Here is a 27,775-nt window from a genome sequence, read left to right as displayed (position 1 = left end):
CCCACGCTTCCCCCTCTAGCTTGCAATGGTTTCCCCCGCATTCCCCCCTCCGCTTCCAGCAATGGTTTCCTCCGCACTCTCCGGTCTCCTCCCCGCCAGCAGCGCGCGAGGCACTAGTCCGGCCGAGGGGCGCCTGCGCAGTGCCCGAGGCAGCATGAGCGGGGATCTGTGGGAGCGGCGGCGCCTGCTGGAGGAGCGGGTCCGGGCCTTCCCGGACTTCCCCTCCCCCGGGGTGCTCTTCCGGTGAGGGGGGGTCAGGGAGCGAAGGGGGTTGGGGTGATGAGGGAGGATGGGGGGTCGGGGAGCTGGGGGTGATGAGGGAGGGGGCTAGGGAGGATGGGGGGTCGGGGAGCTGGGGGTGATGAGGGAGGGATGGGGGGGCTAGGGAGGATGGGGGAGGGCGGTCAGGGAGTGGAGGGGGGCTGGGGGTGGTGAGGGGGCGAGGGAGGATGAGGGAGGGCGGTCAGGGAGTGGAGGGGGGCTGGGGGTGGTGAGGGGGCGAGGGAGGGCGGTCAGGGAGTGGAGGGGGGCTGGGGGTGGTGAGGGGGCGAGGGAGGATGGGGGAGGGCGGGTCAGGGAGTGGTGAGGGGCTGGGGGTGGTGAGGGGCTGGGGGGGCGAGGGAGTGGAGGGGGGCTGGGGGTGGTGAGGGGGTGGGGGGGCTAGGGAGGATGAGGGAGGGCGGTCAGGGAGTGGAGGGGGGGTGAGGGGGCGAGGGAGGATGAGGGAGGGTGGTCAGGGAGTGGAGGGGGGCTGGGGGTGGTGAGGGAGTGGGGGGGGGCGAGGGAGGATGGGGGAGGGCGGGTCAGGGAGTGGAGTGGAGGGGGGCTGGGGGTGGTGAGGAAAGGGGCGGGGGGCGAGGGAGGATGAGGGGGGCGGGTCAGGGAGCGAAGGGGGCTGAGGGTGGTGAGGGAGGGAGTGGGAGGCTGGGTGATGGGGGGGCTAGGGAGGATGGGGGTTAGGGAGCTAAGGGGAGCTGGGGGTGATGAGGAAAGGGGCGAGGGGGCTAGGGAGGATGAGGGAGGGGGAGGTCAGGGAGCAAAGGGGGGCTGGGGTGGTGAGGGGGTCTAGGGAGGATGAGGGAGCGAAGGGGGCTGGGGTGATGAGGGAGGCTGGGGGTGAGGGGGCTGGGAGCGGGGGGGCTGGGGGTGATGAGGGAGGGACATGGGGGCAGGACGTGTGCAATTACACTTGTGCAGCCTGCACACTAGGGCACAGCGTGAAGCTTGGCCCTGGCACATGGATGGCGCAGCTGCAGAGTCCTACTGCCCTGGCACTGGGGATAGACCCGCTTGGCCTGCCTAGGTTTGTCCTTGGTCTGTGCTGGCCTTTGCCCTGCTCACTCCGCAGTAGGCAGCCTCTGTCCACCTCTGCCCGGTGCGCTGAAGCTGAGCTCAGGGGCACAGTCCATGACCCACAGGCTCCTGCAGTCACTTGGTCAGTGAGCAGCCAAGTTAGGCCTTAGTCCTTCCCGCAGTTACACATGGGAGTAAAGTCACGTGGTGTGAAACTGAACTGGTGTGTAGCTTTGTAGTCCGGGGCCAAACTCTCTCCCAGAATGTTCTTATCTGAGCACTTTATCAGCTGTGGCTGACATTGGTCAGGTATATGTATGGGTTATATCTCAGCAAATAAAAAAACACTCTGCAGATGCCCAAACAAAGGCATTTCTTAATGAGGGCTGTTTCAGCTTTTTTTCTATTACTGTCAGTGCTAGAACTCTTTTATTAAAAAAGTATGAATTTCATTATAAGAAGTTATTTTTCCATCACACGTATTTTTAAAACATCTGAATTGTTTTGGCTCAGACATTCTCAGAAATAGTCACCGTCTGGAAATTCTCAGCCTAGAGTGTGAACACTTTGGAAAGTTCTGAGCATCTGAAAAAAGGGTTAGAATACAAGTGCTTAGGGAATCCTAGCAGCAGTTGCTAGCTGTCTAGTTATAGGAAACGTTTCTTCACTCAGTGCTGAGTCCAACCACTGTTTCAAGAGATCTTGTAGGTAGCCCCTTTTGCAGCTATTATGAACTCCTGGAAATGGAGTGAGGACTCAAATCCACTTGTGGAAACCAAGCTTCTTAAACATGGAGACGGTAAACTGTGGGCTCTGATCTCTGTAATGTAGCTTTCAGGTTCCAGGGAAAACTCATTTTGTTCTTCTGTTTTTAGTGATATCACCCCTTTGCTAAAGGATCCTATAGCCTTCAGGACTGTGATTGATATTTTGGAACATCGTGTGAGGACACACTATCCACAGATCGACTTCATTGCGGGTGGGTAGCATGATAAATGTTTAGTGAAACTTCAATAAAATACAGTAGAGAACATTACTGTTCATCCATACAGAGATTGCACGGTAAGTAAAGGTCAGAAACAACCCCTTTAAGGAGGCAGGAAAGATGATATAACATCATGGTATTGCAACATTATGACTGTTTATCATAACGTTTTATTCTGTACCAAACTACGTAACACTAGTGTATGGTTGTTTTATTTCTGTGCTGTAGTTTTCTGACATGCTGTTCTGAGCGTTGAACATACTCGATGAACATTTGGCAATAATTTCCTTTATTTAAAAAGATTTAATAGCAGTAAGCAGTGAATTAGCCAATATAAGTGAATTACTACTCTGTCTTCCTTAGTCTATAACTTGCCTTTAAGCCAGGTCTAGTGTTATATGAATAGCAAAGACCCAAGCTGTTTCTCCATTTTCCGCTTGTCTCAGAATGACTGGCTACAGACCAACTATAGCTGTGCCTTGTGGAGATAACTGTTCTGTTCCAACTAACACATTGTTTAAGGACATGGAGAATAATAAGTATTGAATGGAAGAGGGGTGATTTGACAATAACCCAATGTCAGTGAGTCTAGTGGACTCTATTCAGTTCTTAGTGGCTGTGATCATGTAAACCCATCCTGATGTGATACTGAGTTTCTGGCCCTACAGTTGAATTGATATTGAGATTTAATTTCTTATCAGTACAGATAAGAACCAGTTCACAAACTAATAGAGGGAGCTTCTAACATAGATACTGTGGAACTCCAGGTTCCAGGCTGCATTTCATAGTAAGTTTGTGTGAATACAAACATACAATGCAACGTAGGTGAGATTGCAAGTCAGTACAAATAGCTGCTAGACTCCCTGAGTACAGGACGATAACAGAAACATTGAGCATTTGCAGAGAGAGTGAAAGCTGAACGGTTTCCCTTTGTTAACAGTGTTTTTGCTGCTCTGCTTTCCATAGGTCTGGATTCTCGCGGTTTCCTCTTTGGCCCAGTTCTGGCACAGAGACTAGGGATTGGCTGTGTGTTAATACGAAAAAAGGGGAAGCTTCCGGGTCCCACAGAATCCGTCTCATACACTCTTGAATATGGCCAGGTAATAGCCAGAAGAGAACCCTTGGTGGACACTGCTGTAATTGCTAATGTCTTGTTTGTTGAGATCACTGAGCTACTTTGGGGATGAGGATGGTGGTGAGATGAAGCCCATCTAATAATATTTGGTGCTAGAGAATTTCACAGCCACTGTAGCCCTTCTGGGGCTGGTGATGAGAACACAGCATTGGGAGTCAGGCATTCTAAATTCCATTCTGGTTGTGCCAGTGACTAGTCCCTACATCATAGGGGTGGTGTGAGGCTTAAAATTTTGCAAACTATTCTGAGATCTTTGGAGAAAAGGTACTTAGTTCAGACAGCTATTAGGTGGGGCTTGAATCTGAGTGTATGTATTATTAAGAGTACTGAGCATAAAAACTAATGGCTGCTGATTTTCAGAGGAACCTAGTTAAAGGACTGACAGCAAGTCCTGTGCTTCTGGAGAAAGGCCAGTGGAAAAAAAAGGAAATAAGGAGGGTTGCATGAAGATATCCATTACTTTTTCCCACTCTTGCTTGTTTCAGTAAATGCTCCAGTTAAAAGCTCTTTTTTTATGGTTTTAAAGCAGGAAACAATTATTGCACAGCAGCTGGGTTCATGCCTGGCCCTTATTGGAAGAGATATAGCATAGACTTGATAACTCTGCCTTAGCTAGCTAACTAATGCTGCTGAATACTATTGAGGCTAGCCTTCCCTTGCATAGTGCAAAGTTCTGTGGTAGTCATAAGCATTGCATGGGTCAGTCCTTATGTAGAATGGGTTCATCGCTCTTGGAGGACAGAGAAAAGATGCTTCCATGGCTGGCTGTATATATAGATAGATATAGATATAGACACTAAAGGGCTGAAACCGAGGACTTTCTGCACCAAAACCATAGGAGTCTTGATCATGCATGCTTAGGCCAGTGTATTACATACAGGAGTTCCAGTCCCATCTGGGCTGCTGTTCTGGGAGAGTTTATCTAACAAAAGGAATAGAATACACTGTGTTAGTGTGCATGATTGGGACTCTGAAGATCTCCTTTAGCTCAAGGCCTGTGTATTTAGGTGCTGAAAGTCAGGATTTCATTATTGCTGATGAATGTGATATCTGCTTTTTGCTACACACTAACATTTTCAAAAGCAGTGCTCTATAAAGTGAGACTAGAACAAAGTTGCCTTTTCAATCCTGCAGGCTGAACTTGAAATCCAGAGCGATGCCTTGGAACCGGGAGAGAAAGTGATCCTCGTTGATGACCTGCTTGCAACTGGAGGTAAGAGCAGTCGCTTAGTTAAGTCTGCTCCATGTGTAGTTGTGCTGTAACTGGCATTGCTCATTCCATCTCAGGGTGTTCTCTGCTGAAGCTGCTTTGAAGAGGATAGAATCTCTTTGTAAAAGTGTCCTTGTGACTTTATGGGGAGAGGGATGCAGCAGTTAGCCAATTGGGGTTTATACTGTGTCTGTTTGAATTACTGTACTATAGTACCTGAAATCCCTGCCCTAAGGCCCGCCAGAGTTCAGCTTGGTTTAAAAAAAAGAAAAGCCAGGTAGAAATCCATTGTCTCATTCTTGGCTTTGCAGTGCGCTGTCTGACACTTTCTGAAAATCGGAAGTTACCTGCTTGCATGCTTCTAACCATGTGATTAGCGATGGCTTAAAGTTGGAACTAAGACTGTGTGCCGTATCTGCTTGTAATACTTGGAGTGATTGTGTGTCTCTCTGCTTAACGTCTCTGTTGTGCAGGTACCATGTGTGCAGCCTGTGAGCTGATGAAGAAGCTGAAGGCTGATATCCTAGAGTGTGTGGTGGTCATCGAGTTAAAATCTCTGAAAGGGGCAGAAAAACTGAAACCCTTCCCAGTCTACTCTCTGCTGCAATATGACTAATGAGCTTCAGATCAGAGAAGGTTGCTATGGTCTGATTGAGGCTGCCTTCTGAAGATCTGCTGCTGTTTCTTATCTTGATCAATTGTTTGAAGGCAACAAGCACATTTTTGGGTGTGAGGAATGGGAGGTGTGGATAATACGTTCCTATGTGTTTTATTCCATTATTTCCTTGAGAGACGATAATACTAACCTTGACTTCAGGTGCTATATCATAACTACTCCTGTTTATTTTCCAAGTCAAAGATTAAAACTTCCTTTTAGAGATCAATGCGTAAATGGTGCTGCTAAGGGCAGTAGCGAGCTAGATGGAGAACTGAGGTGATGCCTTTTGTGGGACACATGTACTGGCTTTTGTTTTCAGCCAAAAATAGTCAGTACCATGCTGAGACTTTGTAATAGGCTCATTAGAAATACCAGAGATGGAAATGAATTATTATAAAACAGTTCAACATCGTATCTGGCTTCAGAAGATTGGATGCAATGTTCTCTGCTTTCCTTTGGGACGCTGTGTGCGTTTGTGTTCCTTCCTGGCAGCGGAATGGGCTATTCATGTGGGAAAGGCAGGGACTGCAGATGGCAATGCAGAGTTGGTACAAATGAATCATTAGACCCACCCCTCCTGTTTTCTAAAGAAGGTAGGAAGCTTCTCCCCATTACAGCAAGGGCAGTTAGACCTCTCTTGTTCCAGCTCAATTCTGCTAAACTTGCTGCTCTGTTTATGCCCCCTTATTGTGGGGAAACTGATAGAGCTGAAGGTAGTTTTGAGTGGGGGAAAAAGTTGTCCTTCAATCTAAAAATACCATTTAGAAGCCTTTGTATCATTCCAATCTCATGTTAGGTTTTGCTGTGTACTGCTACAGCTGCGGGTTTGGTGAGAAATGAGGAAGGGCTTTGAGATTTTCTTGTGGTTGGGTGGAAGGAATCCGTTTCTCTAGATCAGTGAAAACTAACATGGTATTGGGCATCTGTATGATGGCCTCTTTTACTGCATCCACATGCTCGGGTTACAGCTGTTCTGTCAACCTTGTGAACTGTACACATTGGAATTCTTCAATTTGCAATGGTAATGGAGCGGTGGTGACTTGTTCAATATATGAAATGGGTGCAAGTCCCCAGCATGTCATGCATGTTTTGCATGAGATAGGATGAGCAACTTTTGACATGCTCCCTTCTATTATTTATACAGTAAAGTTCCCTGGACTCTGCCTTTAGCCTCAGGTTCCAGCAAACTGAAAGGTTACTCAGAGCTTGGGTTGATACTGTTGTCTTCCCTCCCCTCCCCTCCCCCCCCACTTCCAATCAACTTCCTTGTTCCAAAATACCCTCCAGTATTGGCACAGCTAAAAAGGGAAGGGAAAGTGGAACTATGCTCACTTTGAGTGCTTTAGCATGAGCTCTAATATTAACAGCATTCTAGTTACTATGGTGGACAAAGTTTGATAGGCAGATTTTTAGAAAATAGACTCCTAATTGCAGTGTGTGATCTAGCTAGAACATCCAACTCTGTCACAAACACTTACAAATCAGAGCCAGGGTACCAAAATCTCCTTATGGATGAGAAAGGATGCTTTGGATTGTAACTAATATTTGTAATGGCTGTCTTCAATTGAATCGGTAGCTGCTTAGTAAATAAATATTGATCTTTTAATTCTCAAAACTAGGCTGGTAGCAGGATGAAGTTGGTGTGTGTTTCTCTGACCATTTCTCTTCAAGAAACCAACATCCAGTGAAACAAGCCATCTTGTGACTTCAGTGAAATTCAAAAGAGTTGGAAGTTGGGCCAGCCCAATTGCTTTACATGCTGAGCTGAACCTTTAACATATCTTCCTCATATCTGGTCTTACTGAATTCTTCCCCCAGCCTTGCCCTTTGAGCTCTCACTGGAAGATGGTAGAGAAGCCAACTTTGGGACTTGCTAATCTCACCCTCCTAGAACTCTAATACTTAATATCTAATCCTGCAAGGTAAAGAAAGGCAGTTACTTATTCAGTGCCTTGAGGCACAGGGCAAGGAAACTGTTGCTTCCCCACAGGTTTGTGGAAGTGCACCTTATACACAGAGAATAGCTCAGGTGCCACATTAAATCAAATACTCTTGCTGTTAAAGAGTAGGAACTATAGAGAGGGTTTGGGCATTTGCTTCATTGTAGGCTGCTGTATGCTCCCCCTCCACTGGATAGAACCACCTCTAGGGTGACACTGCTGAAACCATACAACTTGTCTACAGCCTGAGTTGTGGAGTTTAGCTGTGAAGGGTGGAGCTTGAGTGGTACAGACCAAGTGTCCTTTACAATCCCCCAGGCCTGCTTGCTTTCCAGGTGCATAGCCAAGCACTTGTAGTTAACCTTAAACATCAGATGTTCAGTTTCTTAGGTCTATAGGAGTACTGGGGTTAATTTGCTCCTGGCTTCAGAACCAGGTAGTGCTGGAAGAGACACCAGTCCCCAAATAGGACATTCCAATTCTTTGGGAAGCCTCCAGAGGATATTTTTTAACTTTGATGCCCAGCCTGTGTAAGAATCAGTACCTCTCCTGCATACATGACACTAAAGGCAGGAGAGTTGCTGTGAAGTGGAGAAATTAAGTTCCACCCAAAAGACACATGGAAAGCAGCTGCAGCACTGTCACAAATATGTTGTTTGACTGCCAAAGCACAGCCCTGGCCCCATGCAGTGCCAGAAACTGATCGCAGGCAAGGCTTGGCCTGTACCCTCTCTGGCTGCAGGGCATTTTTTATACTGAGCGAGCTCACTTGAGTTACCTGTCTTGAGAGTAAAAGAGCCCTGTAGTTTTTACCTTACTGTAGCTAGTTGTGGCCAGCCCTGTCTCTTCCCCCTGGACCTGCTACATCAAGGTAAAAACTAGTGCCTTCTCTTCATTAGGATTTTACAGTAGGAGGTAACGCCTCTTAGATATCTCACTATAAAGAAAACTTTTTTCAGTGGAACCATGCCAGCCTCATAAGGGTAGGTGAAAGCTAGCTTTGTTTCAGGTTCTTAGCATAGAGCACTGGACATCAGTCTTACCCTGGGGGAGGGTTTGAGTATCTCCATTTTGATAGAAGCAACATTGCTAATCCCCAAGTGGTCAAAAAGCATGCTCTTTATTTGCCTTTGAGCCTTTAGAGGTCACATTTTCAGCCTTTTTTCCTGCACCTGGGAGCTATAAACATGTGAAAGCTGAGATTTTCATCTGATCCTGTCACTTGGAGAGTTAGGATGGAAGGTGTTTTCCTTAAAATCCAAGAGGTGGCAGTGGTGTACAAGGGATTTGCTCAAGATTGCAGAGGTGTGTGTGCCAAAGTTCAGATTAGATGTGATCAGATTTATCTGCCACACATTACTGCTGTTTCCTACTCTTAGTGAAAAGCAGTAAGTTGGCTTTGCTTTGTTACACAACAGCGTCTTTTGTGTCATTACCTAATGCTAGCTCCTGCATGTGCACTACCAGCCTGTCTACTGCAGTCATTCTGGGGGCAAATAGGCACCTTCTGAATCTGCTCCCTCAATCAGATGGGCCAGCCTGGCTGTAGTTTACCCAGTGTAAAGAACAGAGCTGCTCCCTGTTTGTACTTCTGGTATAAACGAGCAGTAACTCACATTCCTGTCCTAGTACTTGAGGCAAGGAAGACTTGTTCCTTACCTGCACCTCTGAGGTAACTCCTCCAAGCAGTATTTGTATATCCTGAGGCCTTTTGAGCTGACAAAGCCCTGGATGGCACCTCAGTGATGTGCCAGCAGAGGGGTTTAGGGTCCACCCTCAGACTTACAGCATGGACCATCCAGAGCAGGGTTCCATCAACAGGAGCTTAATGTTCTATCAATTCACAACACATGTTAAAAGTGGTACATGAACCAACAGTTGGGGGTACAGAGCATTCTTCATTTGCGCTAATTAGATTATGCTGCAGTTGCCAAAAGCTGTCAGCAGTTCCCTTCCCTTGAAGGCCTAACCTTTGATTAGGTACCGACCCTCACACAGTAAACTGTGCTCTCAGCCATGCCTGTATGCACAAAAGGTGCAGTCATTTCTCTGCAAACCCCTGCTCATTTTTTCCAAGAAGTCTCTTTGCATGAATTGAATTGGCTGACACCCCAAGCCTTCCCTCTACTGGTAATTCACAACGTTCTGCTGCCGAGAAGCCTCAGCACCTCAAGCAGCCCACTGGTTAAGGCAAGAGCTTTCATTAAAGCAGGGAGCACTGCTACTGCCAATCATTTAAAAGTTTAATACCAACACCTTTCAACAATATGTACATGGAGTTGAACACGTCAGAGCTGGAGTGGTCTGAGATGCACTCTCTCTCTCTCTAAAACAGAACAGATTAAAAAGAGCCCCTGGGATTATTTTTTCCAAAGGAAATTCCATTTTTCTTGTTTCTCACTTATGAGAAATGGCATATGATCCCATCCGCCCCCACAGCACCTTCAGCTAATGGAAGAAATGGATGCAAGTTGTCATACTGGAAACTTGTTCAAGGGAATTAAACATTACATCATTGTTCAGAGAGGGGGGTCTGGCTTATGTAACTAAGGCCATGCCAGCCAGAGATGCTCAAACACCCCTGCTCCCACTGTGGCCTGAGCACTTTTATTTGTTGTACGAAGTTGCCCATAGTAACAGAGCACTGAGAGCTAAAAAAAGGGAGCAATTTAGGTAGGAAAGCCAAATGCAACCTCCTACTGGTGGAGGGCATGCAGTAGTGAACATAACATATTAGCCCTCATGTTTGAGGGCCAGGGGAGTTGCCCAGAACTGTGCCAAACGAACAACCCAAGATCAAAGAGGTTTGTCTACCTTCTCCGTTTCCTGTGCATAGGTAGAAACCAGTGAGGTCACAAGCAGCCCAAAGGGGAGTTCTCTGCAAGACCTTGAGAGCACCATCTGTGCTACATTCAGAGGCACATCTAATTAAAATCAAGGTCTCACCCCCAGCCATCTCCCTCCCACCCCCCAAGAATCAGAGCTTCTCCTCCTCCTTAATCATCCTTGTCAGTCTCTCCATAAGGACATTGAGGTCCATGCTCTTGTCCAGCTTGATGTAGGTGTCTTTCCTGATTGGATGGATGACGACCCAGTCAGGCAGCAACTCTGAGAAGAGGTGTAGGTGTTTCTCCATTTCACCTGCAGAGAACCAGAAGTGATCAGCAAGTTAGTTTCAAACAGCTTCTCCCAGCTGTCAGCCAGTGTATTACACATTGGGCAGCAGTTCTGGCTTCTGCTCCCTACCCAAATCACAGACCCATGAAGGTGAATTTCCTCCCAGCCATTGCTTCCAGGCTTTGAGTTTAGCCATCAATTACACAGCTGTGCTTGGCACTGCTGGTACACAGGGAAGCCCTATAAAAATATTCCCACTCCTCTCTCCATCAGATTACAGCAGTTATTTTAGGAGTTTAGACTACCCCTGAGATTCTCATGTCTGGGGGAGAGGCTACAGAACTCACATTACCAAGCAGATGAAGTAGTGTCAGCTTCTACGTTGACAGGCAAACTAGTCTTAGGGTGGGTGCAGCAGCTAGGCATTTTGGGGGAGCATAGAGCTGCCTGATAAAGACTAGATCCTTCGCTTCCACCAAGATAGGTCTTAGGGAGACCACTGAAGGAAAACAAATGTTTACTATTGCTCCATTGACACTGTTCCAGGAAGCCAGCAAGACTAGCAAGCTGAGCATGAGGTAGAAGTGAGGCTAGAAAGTAAAGGCTCTGTCCATAGGGATCCTCCAACTACGGCTAACTCCATGGCAGCTTTTCAGCTACCAAAAATGTAGTTTAATATGGTAGCCATAGCACCCCCTAGAGGTAAGTGGGTATTATGGTACCCATTTAGTGCTTCCTAGCATTCAGCTATACCTCTGCTCCTGGGGTGGCAGGAGATGTTGGATTTCGTGACTCAGAACTCACTGTAGGCTCTTCAGGTATCTTAGAATCTCACATGCCAGAGGCAAAAACCCCTCTCCCATCCCCCTCTATTACCAGATGTCATTGTGGTCCGGTAGCTGTCGAGCATCCGCGTACACGCCACCTCCATAGTCAGCGCCTGCTTCTTCTCGGCCACAAACACGTTGCGTAGGAGGCGTGCCATCTCTGGCAGCCGGGAGATCATGACGAGCCGCTCCTCCTGTTGTGGATTCCGGGTCATCAGAGCCTGCAGTTTCTGAGCCTCCTTTGCTCTGATCTAAGGGAACGGAAGTTAGTGGGGGTTGGGTCAGACCCCCTCCAGACCCCCCTTGTCGGGGCCACTCCCTCTGCAGTCACAACCAAGCTACTCACCCTCTCTAGCAGGGCCTGGGACACCCCTTTCAGGGCACTGGAGGTGTTGGCCGTGGGCGTTGCTTTGGGGTCCTCATGCTTTCCTGGGCTGGTTTCAGCTGTTCTTAGAGCCAGGTTGGCAAGAGCCTTTTCCATCTGTCCACACGAAGGAGAGTCAGAGGTCACATGGGGGAGCTGCGAGGTGTACCCAGGGAGCCTACGCTTGAAGCTAGGGGGATGGTTCCCAACTGCCGATTAATAGTTCAGGGTCTTTGATCGATAGCAGGGAAGAGTCGAACGTGGAGTTTCCTCCCCAGGGAGGAGTGGGTGCTTGAGTATTACTGCGCCTGGGTCACAGGACTACCAATGATCACATAGATGTGAGAGGGCGTAACAAGTTCATCACAACCATCCAGTATTGGTGCCGTGTACTCCAGCCTACACAGCTCTGTCCCTTACCTTTGGGGTCATCATGCTCCGGGCCTTGGTCAACACCTCCTGCGCCGTGGTCAGCTTGTCCACCTGAGGGGGCTGGGGCAACTCAGCTGGTATTATGTCAGGCACCTCGTCTACATTGAAGCGAGGGTGCCATCTGGTCAGCTTGTCATCTGGTATGACCATTGGGGGGCTGAGGGAAGCCATGAATGTCTGGAGTGAAAAGAGTTGTGTGTCAGATGCTGCAAGTCACATACCCAATAAGAGATTGGTTGTGTTACCCTCGAGCTAGCCATTACCTCACTGCAGTGTTGTGCTTTTAGCAGAGTTTAGTGTCATGTGTCTATGAGAAACCAGACCCCGGAGATTCCAGGACAGTCTCTCTCGTTAGGAGAATCCTGATCCTTGTCTCAATGTTTCAGATTCTCTCCCCTCCCTTCCTAGGATTCCACGGGCTGAACGGTTTGGTGGTCCAACCATGTACTTTTATTTTGGATCCCAGGCCCCTCAGTTAAGTGGATTCTTAGCTCTGCCTCTAGATATCAAAAGCGTCTTGGGGAATCCCAGATCCCTTAGGGTCACTTGTTGGCTTTCACCTAAAACACAGCAGGTCTCATCATCGCATGATGGGGAGCTTCTGAATTGGAGATATTTTTAAGGAGACGATTGCTTAGCTTCACGGAGTACAGGAGAACGCAGCACCCCCAAACAATAGTAAGGTTCCAGATGGCTGCATGCACAGATGGCAGATTCACTCAGTCTGCATGGCCTGTGGTCTATACCAGTCTCCCCATGATACCAAAAAACCCGAGCCCTTCACCTTGTGATGCTGTTTGACAATGTTCACCAGGTTCCTGCTGAATACCCTCCTGCGTTCCAGCAAGCGCGATGCTGACAGGTGCGGGCGGCCATCTACCTTCTCCTCTAGAGGGGAGAGATGGTCCTTCATTATCTGCAGGTCCTGCAACTGGGAAAGCTACAGGGGACGGACTGGCAGGAAGAGCTGGCTGCAGCACCCCGGATCTGACACTGCTGCAGCTGTAAGTACTGGAGCAGGAAGCAACAGCCTCCAGGGCACCAGAGCCCCTTCTCTGCTAGTCACGCTGAACTCAGTCATCTGCTTCAGAGCCGGCCCTCCGCCCCGACCTGCTATGCTGCTGCATCCCAGGGAAATACACAGATCAGCACCTGGATGAATGCAGAGCACCAGCGTAGCCAGAACCGGGAGTGCCATCGACAGGTTATGTTCTGAGCCCAGTTTCAAAGGAACCCCTGGGAAAGACCAGCTTAGAGCTCCATTACCAGCCAATAGCTTTACATGCCTGACCCATGCTGGAACAGGTCAGAGCTGCTCCCCACTCTTCCCACGTTCCGGGAACCAGCCAGCCAGATTGTCTGACAGAACTGAGACACAGTGAACTCATTTGGGGAAGGCTTTCAGAGACCCAAACATCCTCTCCCAACAAGCCCCACTAGGGATCGTATCAGAGAGAGAGCTTAGAGCCCAGCCTGCCAGCCAGGTCTCCTCCACATGCTGCAGCACATACCTTCCCCCAGCACTGGCTCCACGGTGAGCTGGTAGCTGGATTTCTTCAAGAAACTGCTGAAGGTTGGGATGTTCTTCTCCTGGCGGAATTTGTACGAAGTGGGGTACACGGCTTTGATCTGACCCACATTCCTCTCTTCAAACTGCCTGTGGCATTGCAGGAAGAGTCAGAAATTAGGTAGCGGCGCTGACAGAAACGAGCATCAGCAACAAGTGCTTAAACTCAGCAGCCTGATGGAAACCAGAGCAATGGGGGGCCCCAGGAATCAGTGACACACATGTGACACGCGGGTACTAGCAGTCAGAGTCCCTGTCTGCGTACATATGGAAGTTAACAGCAAGGGACCGAGAAGTTACGAGTTACAGAGCAAATTCTGTCCTGGGACGTGGTCTGAGTACAGGTCTGGGAGCCAAGGGCTCTCCAAGTCTGATCCCAGTCTTGACATTGGCTTCCTCTGTGGCCTTGGGCAAGTCATGGAATGTCTGTGCCTCAGGTCTGCTCTCCAACGTGGAGATAGTCCGAGTTTTCCCCTGGGATGGGAAATCGATTTGTAAGAGGTACTGCAGGTAGAGCAGGAAGGAGTGAGAGTCACTCCACATGCTCTAGCCAAGTTTCCCTTGTGCCAGCATCACAGACTCCTCCCCCACCCACGTGGACACATCCAGCAATGCCACACTCCTCAGCTGTGCTGAGCCTGTCCTCATTTAGCGGGAAAAGGTTACAACCAGAATTTATCACGGGTAGCCAGAACAGGTGCAACCCCCTCCCCCGCAACCCTTCCCTGTCGGCTTCTCTAGGTCCCTCTGCGAAGGCCTGGGAAGTCTGCGCGACACAGCCCCAGCCCTTCCAGTGCACTTGCACAATGAGCAGCATCTAAGGAGGTCAGGATTCATCTGCTTTGTACGAGGCACAAGACCGGAAAAGTTCACAGCTGTTCTGCTGCTATCACAATTACAGGGAATGCTGAATTCTGAGTCCGCCAGCTCTCTAGCAATTCCTCATCTAGAGAGCTGCCCGCCGGCAGGAGGAGGAGGAACTTACCTGTGCATTAGATCTTGGACACCCTGTTTGACCTTGGCAAAGGTTACCGTCTCTGAGCGATTGAAGAGCATCCCCACAATGGTGTCCATGCTGCGGAACATCTCTGCCAGTACCTTGTATTTATAGGGCAGCGTGAGACCTGGGGGAAGATCCTGAGCAAGGGTGTGGAATCGCTGATAGGCAGGTGCCCTCTCGCTGATCGAAGGGAAGAGTGACCAGGAATTAGACTCACAACAAGTAGCTTCAACCTGAGATTAACACCAGGTGTCTGTGAGCAAGTGTGTGAACAGACTGGCAAGTGGTTTGCTAGTCAAAAAGGAGGTCAGCAGGAAAGCCTGCCAGATTCAGGTGTGGTAGAAATCTGAGTCAGCGCTGACATGGCGATTTGATGGTCATACAATCCCCAACCTCTGCCATCTTTTCCCTCTATGTTCTCCAAGGAACAACCCTGTGCTGGCAGGATGGGGATGGACTGGATGAGCTGAAAAGGTCCAGCTCAAATTCTGAGGCTGTGCTATGTATTCCAGTCTCTTTTCTTAGCCATCAGAATAGCACTAAGATACGTGTGAGTTTCATCCCAAGTTCACTACAGCATCTGTGTAGCGCTTTCCTCAAGTGACCCTGCTGAAGTCTCCCCCCCAGATTGGCGCACTCTGCTTCAACAGAGAAGCCCACCCGCTTTTGCTGTCCAGAGCGTAGGTGGCAGCAGGTCACCTCTCAGGGATCCCTCTCGCAATGCCATGTTAGTGCCCAGGAGCAGACATTTCAGAAGTAGCCGCTCATTTTCAGCCATTTAGTGCTGGCGCACTTACTTGGGTGAACTGGGCAAGCAGGAGATGTTTGGTCTCGGAGTATAAAGATCCCATTTATGCTGAACCCCAGCTACTGGATTTTAAACATCAGAAACATGGATATTTGAGAGACCACTGGAGAGCTGCAGCATTTTGCTACCCAAGTGCCTTGGGCTACATTCTACCTCTGCCTTGTGGGTGGTAATTACCCTTCAGGAAACCCAGAGCAGCATTAGTTTTACCATTGCTGACTACGGCAATTAACTGGAACCCCAGGTCTACTGTCCCAGACTTTGTTTCAGCACCAGGTTAAACACACACTAAAGGTGAAGCTCTGATTCCAGCTATCCCCAAAGGTGGCTTCTCACCTGGCTTCCGCAGTTGGCTCACAGGTCTCTTTGGATGGTTGCTGTCCAGATCCCTTCCCCTCCTCTGCCTTTCTGTTGCGGATTTTGGATTCTAGCTCCTGCACTTGTTTCAGGCGGCTTTTCAAGTCACTGCAGGTCTCAGAGGGGCAAGCGGGCAGTTTGGCTTTCCAAGTCAGCTCCTGGAGTCTCTGCAGGCGGTGTTTCAGCTCCTTGGATGAAACCTGGGATGGGGAGGGGGAGTGGGAAGGTAACAGATACAGGACTTTTAGGATAGAAGACTGTTTACAAGTAATGCTCGGTTGTTCTTTTGGAGGGTCAGCAGAGCTCCAAGTGTCCCTTATACTCCTATACCATTATTTATTTAGCATGCAGGGGGCCAATCTAGGTACAGCCCACTTGCTGAACATACCAGGCACATGCTGGCATCTCAAGGACGACAGAAGTGGGTTAGTGATAAGAGATTCTGTGGGAATTCTACCCCAACCCGGCTTGTGTTCCATTCCCCCTTGGTGTTAACATGCAGTTAGATACTGCTGCAGGGCTAAGAGTGAGGGGTTATGTGTGCACCATCAAGCCACTTCTGAGGGTGAGAGAGCAGAAGAGCACAGAGTTACTGGCAGAGCTCCGTTCCCAGTCTCAGAGAGAACTCATGCTCTTTCCATACCTGCTTAAGGCTTATGTTTCCCTCTAGTGTAGCCAGGCCAGACTGCAGCCCACTCTCTGGACCTGGTGAGAGGGTCACATTCACCAAGTTCTTCACGTTCTTGTTAAGGGAGGACGGGGTTGGGGGTCTGAGGGCAGCACTGGAGCAGGGGCTGGAAACCTGCAACAGGAATTTGTTCTGTTAGAACCTTTTGCCTTCGCTGCCAAAGAGTCTCCCTGCTTTAGTGGGAGAGAAACCTTCCCATAGCTACGAGTCAGCAAGTTACTAGAGCTATAGTCAAAGTCAGATTTTCAATACCCAGCGAATCCAGGTCCGAGCAGTGTGGTGCAACGAACAGACAGCCTTTGTTCTTCGACTTCGCCACCCCCCAAACACACACTTCGAAACATCACAGCCTGGGATTAGGGATTCCATCCTGGCCCGGTCAGTCTACACTAGGAGCATTTTCAAAACATTTCCTACACTAGTTCTGCTCCAACAAGTTTGCAACATCCGAAACCCTGGCAGAGATGGGCCACCAGCTGCTGCAGGCTGTTAATACTGAGTCCCTGCCCTTATCGAAGGGGATCTAATCTCCAGGTTGCACGAAATACCAGCACCGCTCTACACTAGCACTCCCAATGTTCTTAACACCAGTACGAGCAACAAGGGAAGAGTCCTCCCTTCCTGTGAGCAGGACCCCTACGAGCCCCGCAATTGGGGTTTCTTACAAACGCATTGTTCAGGTTTGCTGCCCGCAGGGATGTGCCCCGTTTGCGTCAATGGGCTGTGAAGTCATCAGCACAAGAACAACGCTACGAGACACGCTGTTCATGGTTTCCCTGCTGATATTTTTGTCGCTGGCTCCTCAGCGCAGGTCGGGGGAGCAGCTAGGGCCCTGTTCGCCGGCAGCAGGCGAGTAACACGCGGTACGGAAGGTCCCAACAAGGCCGCCCACTGGTCGCAGGTCTCAGACCCAGCGCTGCCCACAGAGGCCCTGTTATAAAGAGAACCCAGATCTGCGGAGCCAAAACTGCCCCCGTCCAGGGGTCTCGCGTGGGTCTGGGCTGGCCAAGGGCCTTCAGGGAGGTACCTACCGTCTCCTGCTCTGTACCCTGGGGGTCTTCATCTGCGGGCAGTACCAGCTTCTTCCTGGCCGCTCTCTTGCCGGTCTCCTGGGGCGGGAGCCTGGCTGGGGGGCCGGCGTTTCGCCCCGCTTTCAGTTCAGGGTCCAGTTCCTGTCTACACCGCTTTCTGCCGGTCAGTGTCCGTGCCGGGGGTTGTGGGGCGCTGGGATCGGGGCGCACCGGGGTGTGGGGGGAGGCCAGCAGCAGCTGCTGCTGGGGGCTCAGGGGAGGCAGCCCGGCTGCAGCGCTCACCGCCGCCCCATCGTTCTTTTCCAATCCGACCACCTTTGCTCCCGGGCTGGCTTCTCGGAGGCTCACCCGGGGCTCATGGCCGCTCCCCGCTGGGATCCTTAGCGGGGCTGGGGTAGGCCGGCTTTTGGAGCGGGCGACCCGGCGCGTCTCCCCGGCCACTCCTCCCGCGGGCCGGGTCTTCCTCCGCTTCGTGCCCAGCGGTCCGTCCCGGGCGGGGTTTTTACTGTGGGAGAAGAAATCGGTCACCCTGAGCTGAGCCATCCTCGCGGGGCCCGATCCGGGGGAAGGCCCGGCACGCTAGAACGTTGGCACAGCCGCGGGTTCCACCGCGCGCCGAATGTATCAAACTTCCGCTGGAGCCCCGCCCCCTGGCTGGCGCGGCTGCGCACATGGCCTCGCGCGGAAAATTGGCGCCAGTTTTCTCGGAAAGGCACCGCCCGCAACCCGTCCCCGCCCCTCTGCGTCTGTTGCCGCGGGGGAGAGCCCCCCATGTGCCCGGCTCAGGCAGAGACGGGGTGTGCGCTGGTCCGTAGCATGGGCGGTGCCGCGGTAGGTATCACACGCACATTGCAATCATTTGGAGAGGAAGGGTGGTGCAGTGGTCAGGGGCCAGGCTGGGGCTAGGGGAGATCTGGAGTCAAGTCAATAGCTCAGTGGTTTGAGCATTGGCCTGCCAAACCCAGCATTGTGAGTTCAATCCTTGAGGGGGCCACTTAGGGATCTGGGGTAAAAATCAGTACTTGGTCCTGCTAGTGAAGGCAGGGGGCTGGACTTGATGACCTTTCAGGGTCCCTTCCAGCTCTATGAGATAGGTATATCTCCATATATTTAAAGTCTTTGCTCTGGCACAGATTTCCCCTGGGACCCTGGGCATGTCACTTAGCCTCTCCTTGCCTTGGTTCCCCAGCTGTGCAATGGGGATAATTAAATGGGGGGCATTAAAGACGGTGAAGTGATCAGACATTCCAGCCAAGGAGGCCCCCCAGGCTCTACCCCCTCCCCCTGCTCCACACAGCCTGTGGACAGGCAGGCCTCTGTGGATTCTAGAGGAGATGGTGCTATACTTTGGTGTTTGAGACCTCTTCCAAGTGCATAGGGCATGATACACTCGGGCCAGGGAACAGATCAGAGACCTTGTCTCCGGTCACTTTTCTACTTAAAAAGCGCAGTGTCTTCTGCTGTCAGGTGCCAGGGACATTCATGCCCTTTCAAAGACAAATATCTTCAGTGGCCTCGAGAGCGTGTGTTTGTACCTCCCACAGTGGGATGCTGGCCCGTGACCAGGGTTCCTGGGCCTACTAGAATACAAGAAAGAATAATAACAATTATAATAGAGATAAATGAATGAATTGTATAACTAAGCATAAAAAGGGGCCCACTACGAGTTCATAATAAGGTGAGGGATGATCCTGTGAGACCTTCAGGCAACAGGGAAAGAATGCACAGAGGCTGCTGAAGCACACCACTTTGGCTCCTCCCCCCTCCACCAGAATTTATCCCTCCAGCCCAGTGCTTCCCTCCAAGCTTATCAGAGTTTCCAGCATGTCTGTTAGCAAACAGATGTGGGTTTCCAGTCAACACACAGAAACCTTTAGACTTGGCTTTTTAATGGTTGGCAGCATTACTAGTTCATTTTGCTTCATACTCCAACCCTGAATTAAAGTTGTTGACCTAAAACTCGATTCCCCCTCCATGATTTGACATGTCATAACAGCCCTGACCTATTCACATTTTGCTGTTTTGCCCAAACATCCCATAGCAATTTAACAATATCCATTAATAAACCTCATAATATCCTTGTGAAAATATATTTTTTTTAATTTTTACAGATTGGGAAACTGAGGCACAGAGGCATCAAAGGCCAACATTTTCTAACTTTGGTGTCTAAAGTTAGGCACCTAAATTCATATTTATGCACCTAAATAAGCAACCTGGTTTTGAAAACCACTCAGCTCTCACAGCTATGTTTATGTCCAGGGCAGATTGGCAGAGGCCCTGGAGGGTTTTCGCCTTCCTCTACAGCGTGGGGCACGGGTCACTTGCTGGAGGATTCTCTGCACCTTGAAGTCTTTAAACCACGATTTGAGGACTTCAATAGCTCAGGCATAGGTTAGGGGTTTGTTACAGGAGTGGGTGGGTGAGATTCTGTGGCCTGTGTTGTGCAGGAGGTCGGACTAGATGATCATAATGGTCCCTTCTGACCTTAAAGTCTATGAGTCTATGACACAGAGTCATGGAATCCATGACTGCCAGAGACCTCTTTGACATGCTCTGCTCCAGTCCCAAGAGCTGCGGGACTTGAACTGGCAGCCAGTGGGGCCCTAGCAGGGTTCCAACGACAGGCAACAGCAGAGACAGGAGGCCCCCTGCAAGGTTCCAGCGAGGGATGACAGCCTCATGTGTGTGTGTGGGGGGGGGGCACCTTGGGTAAACGGCTGGGGATGTCCCATTTTCTTTTTGGGAAATATGGTCACCCTGCAGCTGTCACACAGCTCGGAAACCATGGAGCCGCAGCAGCAAAAGTCACAGACAGGTCACGGGCTTCTGTGAATTTTTGTTTATTGCCTGTGACCTGTCCGTGACTTTTACTAAAAAATAGCCATGACGAAATCTTAGCCTTTATTAACAAACCTCCAACAGGTCCTCGAGTAAATAACACAAGTCAAGTCCTGTGATTTCTAATGCAAAACAACAACAAAATCCAAGAACAAACCCCTATATTAACAACAAAACTCTTTTGTTTTGATTTATAATCATGCAGAACACAAAAAAGATACCGGCACGTTGTCCTTTGTGAATCATCTTTAAGGTTAATTAATCCATTCAGATTCCTTAGCTAGATCAATGTCTGTCAAATCTCTGGTGAAGGTATGACTAGCTGTTGGACCCAACTATGAGTCAAAAGATGCAAGGGCCAAGATGGCTAAAGACCTTATCATGGTTTCAGAATCGAGTGTAACTATTAATGCCCCTCGGAGACCTATGGCAGTTACCTTATGCTTCAGTGCAGAATTCTGCAAGGACAACTGGCAGCCAGCGCGAGGGGCTGAGAGCCCTGTGTGTGGGTAACTCCTTCCAAACTTCAGAGACTCTAAGAGGTGGACACATCTGGGTCACAGCTGTTTCCACATCCACGTGGCTATGATCTGCTTCCAGGTTTGTGTCAAAGTGAAGCCAAATCTGGGACGCAGCTGCTTCCGTGTCCAGCTGAGCTTGAGCCTTCAGGAAAGAAGTCCCTGATGCAATGCGCAGTTCAGCGTTCTGTAAACACGTACAAGTCATGGCAAGACTCTGGAGAATGCCCTTCCTCCCAAGGGATCCCAAAGCACTTCACAAACATGGAAATATAAACACCTCTGGGATACAAGATGGCAACCAGCCAGCTCACGGCACCACTGCAGGGGAAGGGAAAGTTTGAGGTTGACAACACTGAGGCAAAGTTTATGGGTTCTTAGTCCAGGAGGGATAGCTCAGTGGTTTGAGCATTGGCCTGCTAAATCCAGGGTTGTGAGTTCAATCCTTGAAGGGGCCATTTAGGGATTGGGGCAAAAGTCTGTCTGGGGATTGGTCCTGCTTTGAGCAGGGGGTTGGACTAGATACCTCCTGCGGTCCCTTCAAACCCTGATATTCTATGACTAGGAGCCTGGGGCTCCTGATCCTTCCACATAACTCCTTGTATTAGTCTCTGTTTCCCTCATTGTAAAATGGAGATGATGCTTGCTGAGTCTTCCAGGAGGATGGGAAGTTGAAATGTGTGAAAAGCACCCAGCTCTTTGGACGGAAGGTGCTAAAAACAAGGGGAGTGTACCACCTTTTCCTGGAACACCTGAATCGGCTCAGTACACAGTGTGTCAGGCTGGACTCATTTGCTGCGGTAGTCCTGACGTGTCTGGTTTTTGTGGGTTTGTTTCAGACTCTGGACATTTAGTTAATGCAGAGCTCTGTGGCTGAACGTTGAAGAATGCTTTGCCTTCAGTGAATACGTCTGGAGACCAGCCTCACCAGAATCAATAGAAACCCTGCATTGCCCAGGGTGTAAGGGAAATGAGCTTTGATGTGTGACTAGAAATGGAGTCTTTGTTCCGCTCTAATGACATCTGACAGCACTTAGGCCAACTGAAGCGATCTCCGGATCCTCTAGGAAGACTCCGACTGGGGCTGGATTTGTACACAGCCCAGGTATTTCAAGCCCTTGTGGCTAGTAAATTAGGCTCCCCTACCTTACCTTAGGGCGCAATCCTGCTGCTATTGCATTCACTGGCAACACTCCTGTTGGCGCTCATGGGTGTAGGATTGGGCCCTAGTAGAGCAGCATCTGCTCCTCCCACCCCATCATAAGTTGTGCATGTTCTAATTTGTAGTGGAGTTGGGATGTTCCAAACCACATTATTTCATAGCAGCCCAAGTCTCACTGCAGGTTAGAGTTTACCACAATTGAATGGGAGGAGCTGGTGGAGACAGCCAAGGTCAAGGCAAGGTTGCCCCCAGCATTGAGTAAGTGGCAGCTTTGAATTTTTATTGGGTGGTTTTTGTGTTCTTTTTTTCTCTCTTATCTCCTCCTGTCCATGCCCTCATCTGAAACGTCAGACACTGCAGCTCAGTAGAGGTTTGGTTACTTGATTGCTTGGTGCAGAGTTGGAAGTTTAATAAGCTAGAGAAGCCATGCAAAAAGCTAGTTACAACCCAGGTACCTTTAAAAATAAAAATTTGAAAAGTGTAATCAACTTGCAGGAAACAGTGGGAACAAGCTATCTGGGATGACAATTGGATGCTGTTTTATTTGACATGTACAAACGTACAGTGAGCCAAGGAATGTGAAGAATTTCATTTGCCTGTTATTTCCTGTTACAGTGTCTGGAACACCATTTACCATTACCATCATTGGAAATTAATAAAACAGATCCATTCTGTGCCGTCTGGAAGGGGGACAGGAAAGTGTGTTCTACTTGAAGCTGGAGCATTTATTTGCATGTATACATCAATGTGGACCTGTCTCCACACGAATGTTAAGCATCATATAGTGGCCGCAGTCTGCACGCTCTAGTCCAGGGAGTTTAGTGGGAGCTCTGCATGTCAGCTGAGGACAGTATATTATAATACTTAACGTTTATACACAGCTTTTGTTGTCAAAGCTGTTTACAGACATGGCTAACTACATGGCCCTAAATGAAGCACTCAACCTCAATTAGATTTAATATTTTGTTTATCATAGGCAAACAGGAACCATATGATCATTTTGACCACAAATGTCCTTACCCTCTGCCTGCCTGCTGTAAAACGAGAAGTTGGCATTTGAGCACTTCAGTTCAGTCCTGATCCTGCAATGGGATGCCTGCAGGTGGACCCGGGCAGAGATGCATCAAAGTCAAGGCAGCTGGGCCTCCTTCGACAGTTAGATGCTCCTAAAAGGGCAGGGCTGTGTCCTCAGGGAGGGGCAGGGAAGTTATTTCAGGGGGAAGGTCTCCAAAGGCTAGTAGTATACCCAGCCTATGCATCATATACCCCAGGGTGAAATTTTGGCCGAATGGGGAGTTTTGCTATTGATTCCAATAGGGCCAGAATTTCACTGCAGACTTTGGGCTTGGCTACACTCGAAACTCCAAAGTGCTGCTGCGGGAACGCTCCCGCCGCAGCGCTTTGAAGTGCGAGTGTGGTCGCGGCGCCAGCACTGGGAGAGAGCTCTCCCAGCACTGCAGGTACTCCACCTCCCCGAGGGGATTAGCTTACAGTGCTGCCCCATGCTGGGGCACTGTTTACACTAGCGCTTTACAGCGCTGTAACTTGCTGCGCTCGGGGGTGTTTTTTCACACCCCTGAGCGAGAAAGTTTCAGCGCTGTAAAACGCCAGTGTAGCCAAGGCCTTACTGGCTGGGTTATTTGATGGCTGCCCCAAACAGCTGAGGATGGCCTGAGAGCCCACTAAATACATGGTCTCCATGCTGAGACTGACAACAGGGTCTGGTGTGCCTCAGTCCCGTTCCTCAGTTCTGCATTGTTGCCCAGTGGTGGAAGGGGAATTGTTTGCTCTCATAGGTGTGGGTGTCTCCTAGCTGTCTGGGCCTTAGTTCCCATATGAATGGAGGATCTGAGAAGACAATGGCAAATCCAATCATCAGGACATTGACACCTAGCAACCAATGACCCAGAGGGATATGGACTTCCCTGCCTCTCCTGGGGGAAGCTGAACCATCTCTAGCTCCAGATCAAAGGACTGGAGAGGTGTGAGAGTTGGCTGCTGGAAGGAATCGAAGGAGGAGGTGAGAGAGAGAGGGAGACCTTGAACCAAGGGGTTCACTGCAGCTTGGCTGGGCTTTGGGCTAACCAGAATGGACTATGCTTTAACCTTCATTTGTGTACGCTACCCTAAGGACTTCCTACACTGTCTATCAGTCAATGAATATATCTTACTGTTTTGACAACGCTGTGTGAGTCTCACTGCAAATGTGAACGGAGCTCACAATGTGAAGCAGGCATGCTGAAGGCTCAGAGGTCCAGTCTAAGGAAGTGGTGAAGATGTATGTCTTACCCTGGAGGAAGAGCGAGACACCCAGAGGGTCTGGCGCCCTGACGGGTTTCCTCCTAGAAGGTGTTCCAAAGCTGGAGCCGGAGCACCGATCCTGTAGATCCAGGACAGTTGGTCCCAGGGTATTAGAGAGACAAGATGGGCGAGGTACTATCTTTTATTGAACCAACTTCTGAGAGAGTCAAACTTACCCAGAGCTCTTCTGCAGCTCTGCCAAAGGTACTCAGAGCATCACAGCCAAATACCAGGTGGAACAGATTGGGTAGCAGAAGTAGTTAATACATATTTAAAGGGACCATTCAAGGTGAAATGGCTCATTAACACCCCTGCAGTCATAGGGGAAATAAAAAAGGGGGGGGGGCGGGGTTAGCGGGCTACAGATTGTTGTAATGAGCCATAAATCCAGTGTCTTTATTAATCCCATGACAGGTTTCAGAGTAGCAGCCGTGTTAGTCTGTATCCGCAAAAAGAACAGGAGTACTTTATTAAGCCCATGATTTTTGCTGTCTAGCAGAGCTTTTACTGCCAGGCTCATCTTTTGAAGGTGTGTGTGCAGGTTTCCTGTGAGGACAAGAACTGAGAGGTCAGATATGGAGTGATCGTCTGTAAAAAGGGTTTGCCCACAGGTGATAGGGTGTTTTTGTCTTTTATCATTTTCCTGTGTGAGTTCAATCGAGTGCATAATGACTGTCTGGTTTCACCCACATAGTTGCTATTGGGGCATTTAGTGCACGGGATGAGGTACATCGCATGTTGTGATCAGCATGTGTAGGACCCATGGATCTTGAAAGGTGTATTGTGGGGGGGTTGATCACTGTAGCAGAGGAGATATGTCTGCAGGTTTTGCATCTGTTATAAGTCGGATACAATACTGGAATTGGTCCCCAAGGCTTAACCCTGCTTCTCACCAGGTCCTGAAAACCCTGTCCACAGAAAAGTTTTCAACTAGCAATCATCACGCCGTGGTTTGCACTTCATCTACAATACTGCCCTGGTGGTCTGGCAGGGTCTGGTAGTGCACTGAGTTGGTGTGCCCTGGTCTGTGTAGATCTTGCTTTTGATGATGAGCTTAGTATGGTTCGAGATTGTTCGAAGGCCAAAAGAGGGGGAGAGATTTCTTTTAATAATGCCTCCTTATGGGGCCCAGTGTGGTGTGGTAGGTGACAACTAGGGAGATGCAGCCAAAGGTGGTTGTTCCCCCCATTGAAGCAGGTTCTTTTGGGAGTATTTGGGTGGCCCATTCCATGCTGCACTCTACATCTCTGGTGAAGTGTCCCTGTTTGGTGAAGGCGGTTTTAAGCATGTTAAGTTGTGTATCTTGGACTTTCTCCTGGGAGCATATGCTGTGGTATCTGAGGGGTTGGCTGGAGATTGGAGTGGTTACTGGAGCTGCAAAGGTTGGTGTGGTGATCCGTTGTCTCTAGGGCTCCATTGCTGAAGCTGATCATGGTGCCCAGGAAGTTGGTGGTGATGCGGGTGGATGGGTGCTGATTGTTGAAGTTGTGGTGGAAAGGGTGGAAGGCAGGTGAGCTCTGGCTAAGGTGTCTGGCTCCTGGCATATGGCTCTGATGGGGGCGGGGGGAGAAGAGGGATCGTTGTTAATTTGCACAAGGCACCGCTCAGATTGGTGTCTCCTTTTCTAAACGGCAGCAGGGACCAAGGCTCTGATCCGATCCCACTTCACGGATAAAAGGGGTCTCCCAAAGCTCCCCCTCCACCAACCCAGCCGCAGTCTCCTCCTTGCGCAGGGCAGCCCGAGATACAGCAGCGTGCGCGCACGCTCCTGCCAGCTCCGTCTCCTTTCCGACAGGGCCCCCCACGCCGCAGGGTGGGTGCTGGGTGCTCCCGGGGAGCCAGCGTGGTCCCGGCGCTAGGTGGAGCTGGCTCCCCGGCTGAGCGCGGCGGCTGCCCGGGGACGGGCAGGGAGTGGGAGCCGCTGGCGCAGGCCAGGGGGGCCACAGCAAAGCGCAAGTTGGAGGCACAGCGCCTTGTGGCCGCAGCTTGCACACGTGCTGCGGGGATGGGGTCAGGATCCGAGCCAGGCCCGGGGGCATTAGCAGAAGCCGTGCCCGGGGAGTGTGGGGAGAGGCAGCTATAGCTTCCCCATGAGCCCTCCCCGCCAGGCCCGGGGGGCCCCTGCCCGCGCAGCGCCTCCCCCTGGGCAGGCTGGGGGTGTGCTGGGGCGGGTGCACCCAGGACCCGAGAGAGGCGAGAGCCCGCCGCTCCCAGGCGGCCCTGCCCAGCCCAGGGGGGCTGAAGGGAAGCGGCCCGGGGCTGGGCAGGGAGGAGACCGCGCCTATAAAGACCCGTGGGAGAGCAGCCGGGCCCAGCCCGCCGAGCTCTGCCCCGCGATAAATCCACCTTCTTCCTTCCCCCGCATCAGACTTTCCACTGGAGCGCCGGGGCCGGGCTGCTCGGGTTACACACGAGCCTGCGCGGGGCAGCGCGGCTGGGGCGGGAAGGGGGCTCCGCGATGCCGCGTCGTTCCGCCCCCCGGGCTCGGAGCGGGCCCCGCTGATCGGCCCGCCGCAGGGGGGTCAGCCGCGCCCGGGCCCGAGACGGTCCCCGCGGGAGCTGCCCGGCACCGAGGGATGGTTGCGCGCGGAGCCAGCCGGGGCTTGCCTAGCGCCATGCGCTGCGGGCGGCCCCTGGGCTCCGCCTGACCGCGGGCGCCGGCGGGGAGTCTGGGCGCTTCTCCCCCACCCTGAAGCCGCGGGGCGGGATGGAGCTGCGGGCGCTGTGTGGGGCGCTGTACTGGCTGTTGCTGCCGCTCTCGCTCCTGGCCGGTGAGTAAGGAACTGCCCCCCCCGCCCCACGTTTGCCAGAGCCGGGGAGGGGGCGGCCGCTGGGGGTCCAGGCGAGGCCGCGTGGGTCGGGAGTTCCCCTGGGGCTCAGAGCCTAGGTCAGCCCGAGCCCCCTGCCGCCGGGACCGGGCTGCTCGCCGCGCGCGGGGGCTGGGTGTGGCTATTGGAGATGTGGGGGGGACCCTGCCAGCCCCTGTGTGTGCCGCGCTGGGAGGACTCGCCAGCGTCGCGTGGAGAAACTTTGTGTCGGCTCTGGGCGCTTCTGCTGCCCGTCCCTTTGCAGAGCGGAGCGTTGCACCTTCCTCGCTGCTGGTGGGCGGTCCCGCGTGGGGAGCTCGCCGTGACTCACCTGCACGCGTGGGAGAGCGGGCTCGAGAAGGAGACCAGGCTAGGGGGAGAGTCCCGTGTGAACTCGACCTGTCCAGTCCCTCCGCACGCGGCACGTGGGCTGCCATGGCCGGGGCCGCTGTCTGAGCAGCGCGGGCATGTCCGTGGAGTGAAGGGACAAGCAGGAGAGAAACGGGGGTCACGATATAAAAACCACAGATCAGTCTCCCCTTTACTTCTCCCCACCCACCAGTCCCTGAATTGCTTCATGTTGACGCTAGGTACATCCCCAGCAGCAATGTCCCTGCCCATATGGGGCACCACCTCTCTGGCTTTCCTCTTCATTTCAACAATCTTTCTTCCCCGCCTGATGAGGCCTTAAGAAAAGACCCCCCTGTCCCATCCCCACCCTTCTAGTTGGAAGTAGG

The 27,775-nt window shown here is 51.0% G+C and overlaps 3 protein-coding genes across 4 annotated transcripts in view; 2 read left to right on the top strand and 1 right to left on the bottom strand.

The window, feature by feature from the left end:
• Positions 1-44: 44 nt before the first annotated feature.
• Positions 45-6,896, top strand: APRT (adenine phosphoribosyltransferase). Its single transcript, XM_005292224.4, has 5 exons — positions 45-243; positions 2,169-2,272; positions 3,245-3,378; positions 4,548-4,626; positions 5,097-6,896. Exons 1-5 carry the CDS (start codon positions 62-64, stop codon positions 5,237-5,239), a joined length of 642 nt encoding a protein of 213 aa, XP_005292281.2. The 5' UTR covers positions 45-61; the 3' UTR covers positions 5,240-6,896.
• A 2,547-nt stretch (positions 6,897-9,443) lies between these two features.
• On the bottom strand, positions 9,444-18,213 carry CDT1 (chromatin licensing and DNA replication factor 1). 2 transcript variants are annotated; one of them, XM_008168642.4, is made up of 10 exons: positions 17,413-18,213; positions 16,337-16,495; positions 15,673-15,893; positions 14,514-14,708; positions 13,473-13,618; positions 12,746-12,849; positions 11,950-12,138; positions 11,512-11,646; positions 11,215-11,416; positions 9,444-10,362 (listed from the first exon to the last, which is right to left on the bottom strand). In XM_008168642.4, the coding sequence occupies exons 1-10, from the start codon at positions 17,953-17,955 to the stop codon at positions 10,199-10,201; spliced, it is 2,058 nt and encodes a 685-aa protein (XP_008166864.2). In that variant the 5' UTR covers positions 17,956-18,213; the 3' UTR covers positions 9,444-10,198. The 2 variants fall into 2 exon arrangements, with proteins under 2 accessions (XP_008166864.2, XP_023961275.2); XM_024105507.3 differs by lacking the exon at positions 16,337-16,495 and having other exon boundaries at positions 17,413-18,170.
• Positions 16,767-27,775, top strand: part of PIEZO1 (piezo type mechanosensitive ion channel component 1 (Er blood group)) — a 107,195-nt gene continuing 96,186 nt past the window's right edge. Inside the window, 1 exon segment of the mRNA XM_065567334.1 lies at positions 16,767-17,230. Within this exon segment, the coding sequence (XP_065423406.1) occupies positions 16,957-17,230 (274 nt within the window). The 5' untranslated portion in view covers positions 16,767-16,956.

This window comes from Chrysemys picta, chromosome 14 (assembly GCF_011386835.1).
Source record: "Chrysemys picta bellii isolate R12L10 chromosome 14, ASM1138683v2, whole genome shotgun sequence".
In the NCBI taxonomy this organism is placed as follows: domain Eukaryota; kingdom Metazoa; phylum Chordata; order Testudines; family Emydidae; genus Chrysemys; species Chrysemys picta.
This window is presented reverse-complemented; position numbering and strand designations above follow the sequence as displayed.

Bases quoted from the DNA above. Each gene is read 5' to 3' on its own strand.
- APRT (XM_005292224.4), top strand. From the start codon at position 62: ATGGTTTCCTCCGCACTCTCCGGTCTCCTCCCCGCCAGCAGCGCGCGA. The intron at 2,273-3,244 runs GTGGGTAGCATG...TGCTTTCCATAG, and splicing joins ACAGATCGACTTCATTGCGG to GTCTGGATTCTCGCGGTTTC. The intron at 4,627-5,096 runs GTAAGAGCAGTC...TCTGTTGTGCAG, and splicing joins TGACCTGCTTGCAACTGGAG to GTACCATGTGTGCAGCCTGT.
- CDT1 (XM_008168642.4), bottom strand. From the start codon at position 17,955: ATGGCTCAGCTCAGGGTGACCGATTTCTTCTCCCACAGTAAAAACCCC. The intron at 16,496-17,412 runs GTAGGTACCTCC...TTCCTGTTGCAG, and splicing joins AGGGTACAGAGCAGGAGACG to GTTTCCAGCCCCTGCTCCAG. The intron at 11,417-11,511 runs GTGAGTAGCTTG...CCGTTCCCTTAG, and splicing joins CCCAGGCCCTGCTAGAGAGG to ATCAGAGCAAAGGAGGCTCA.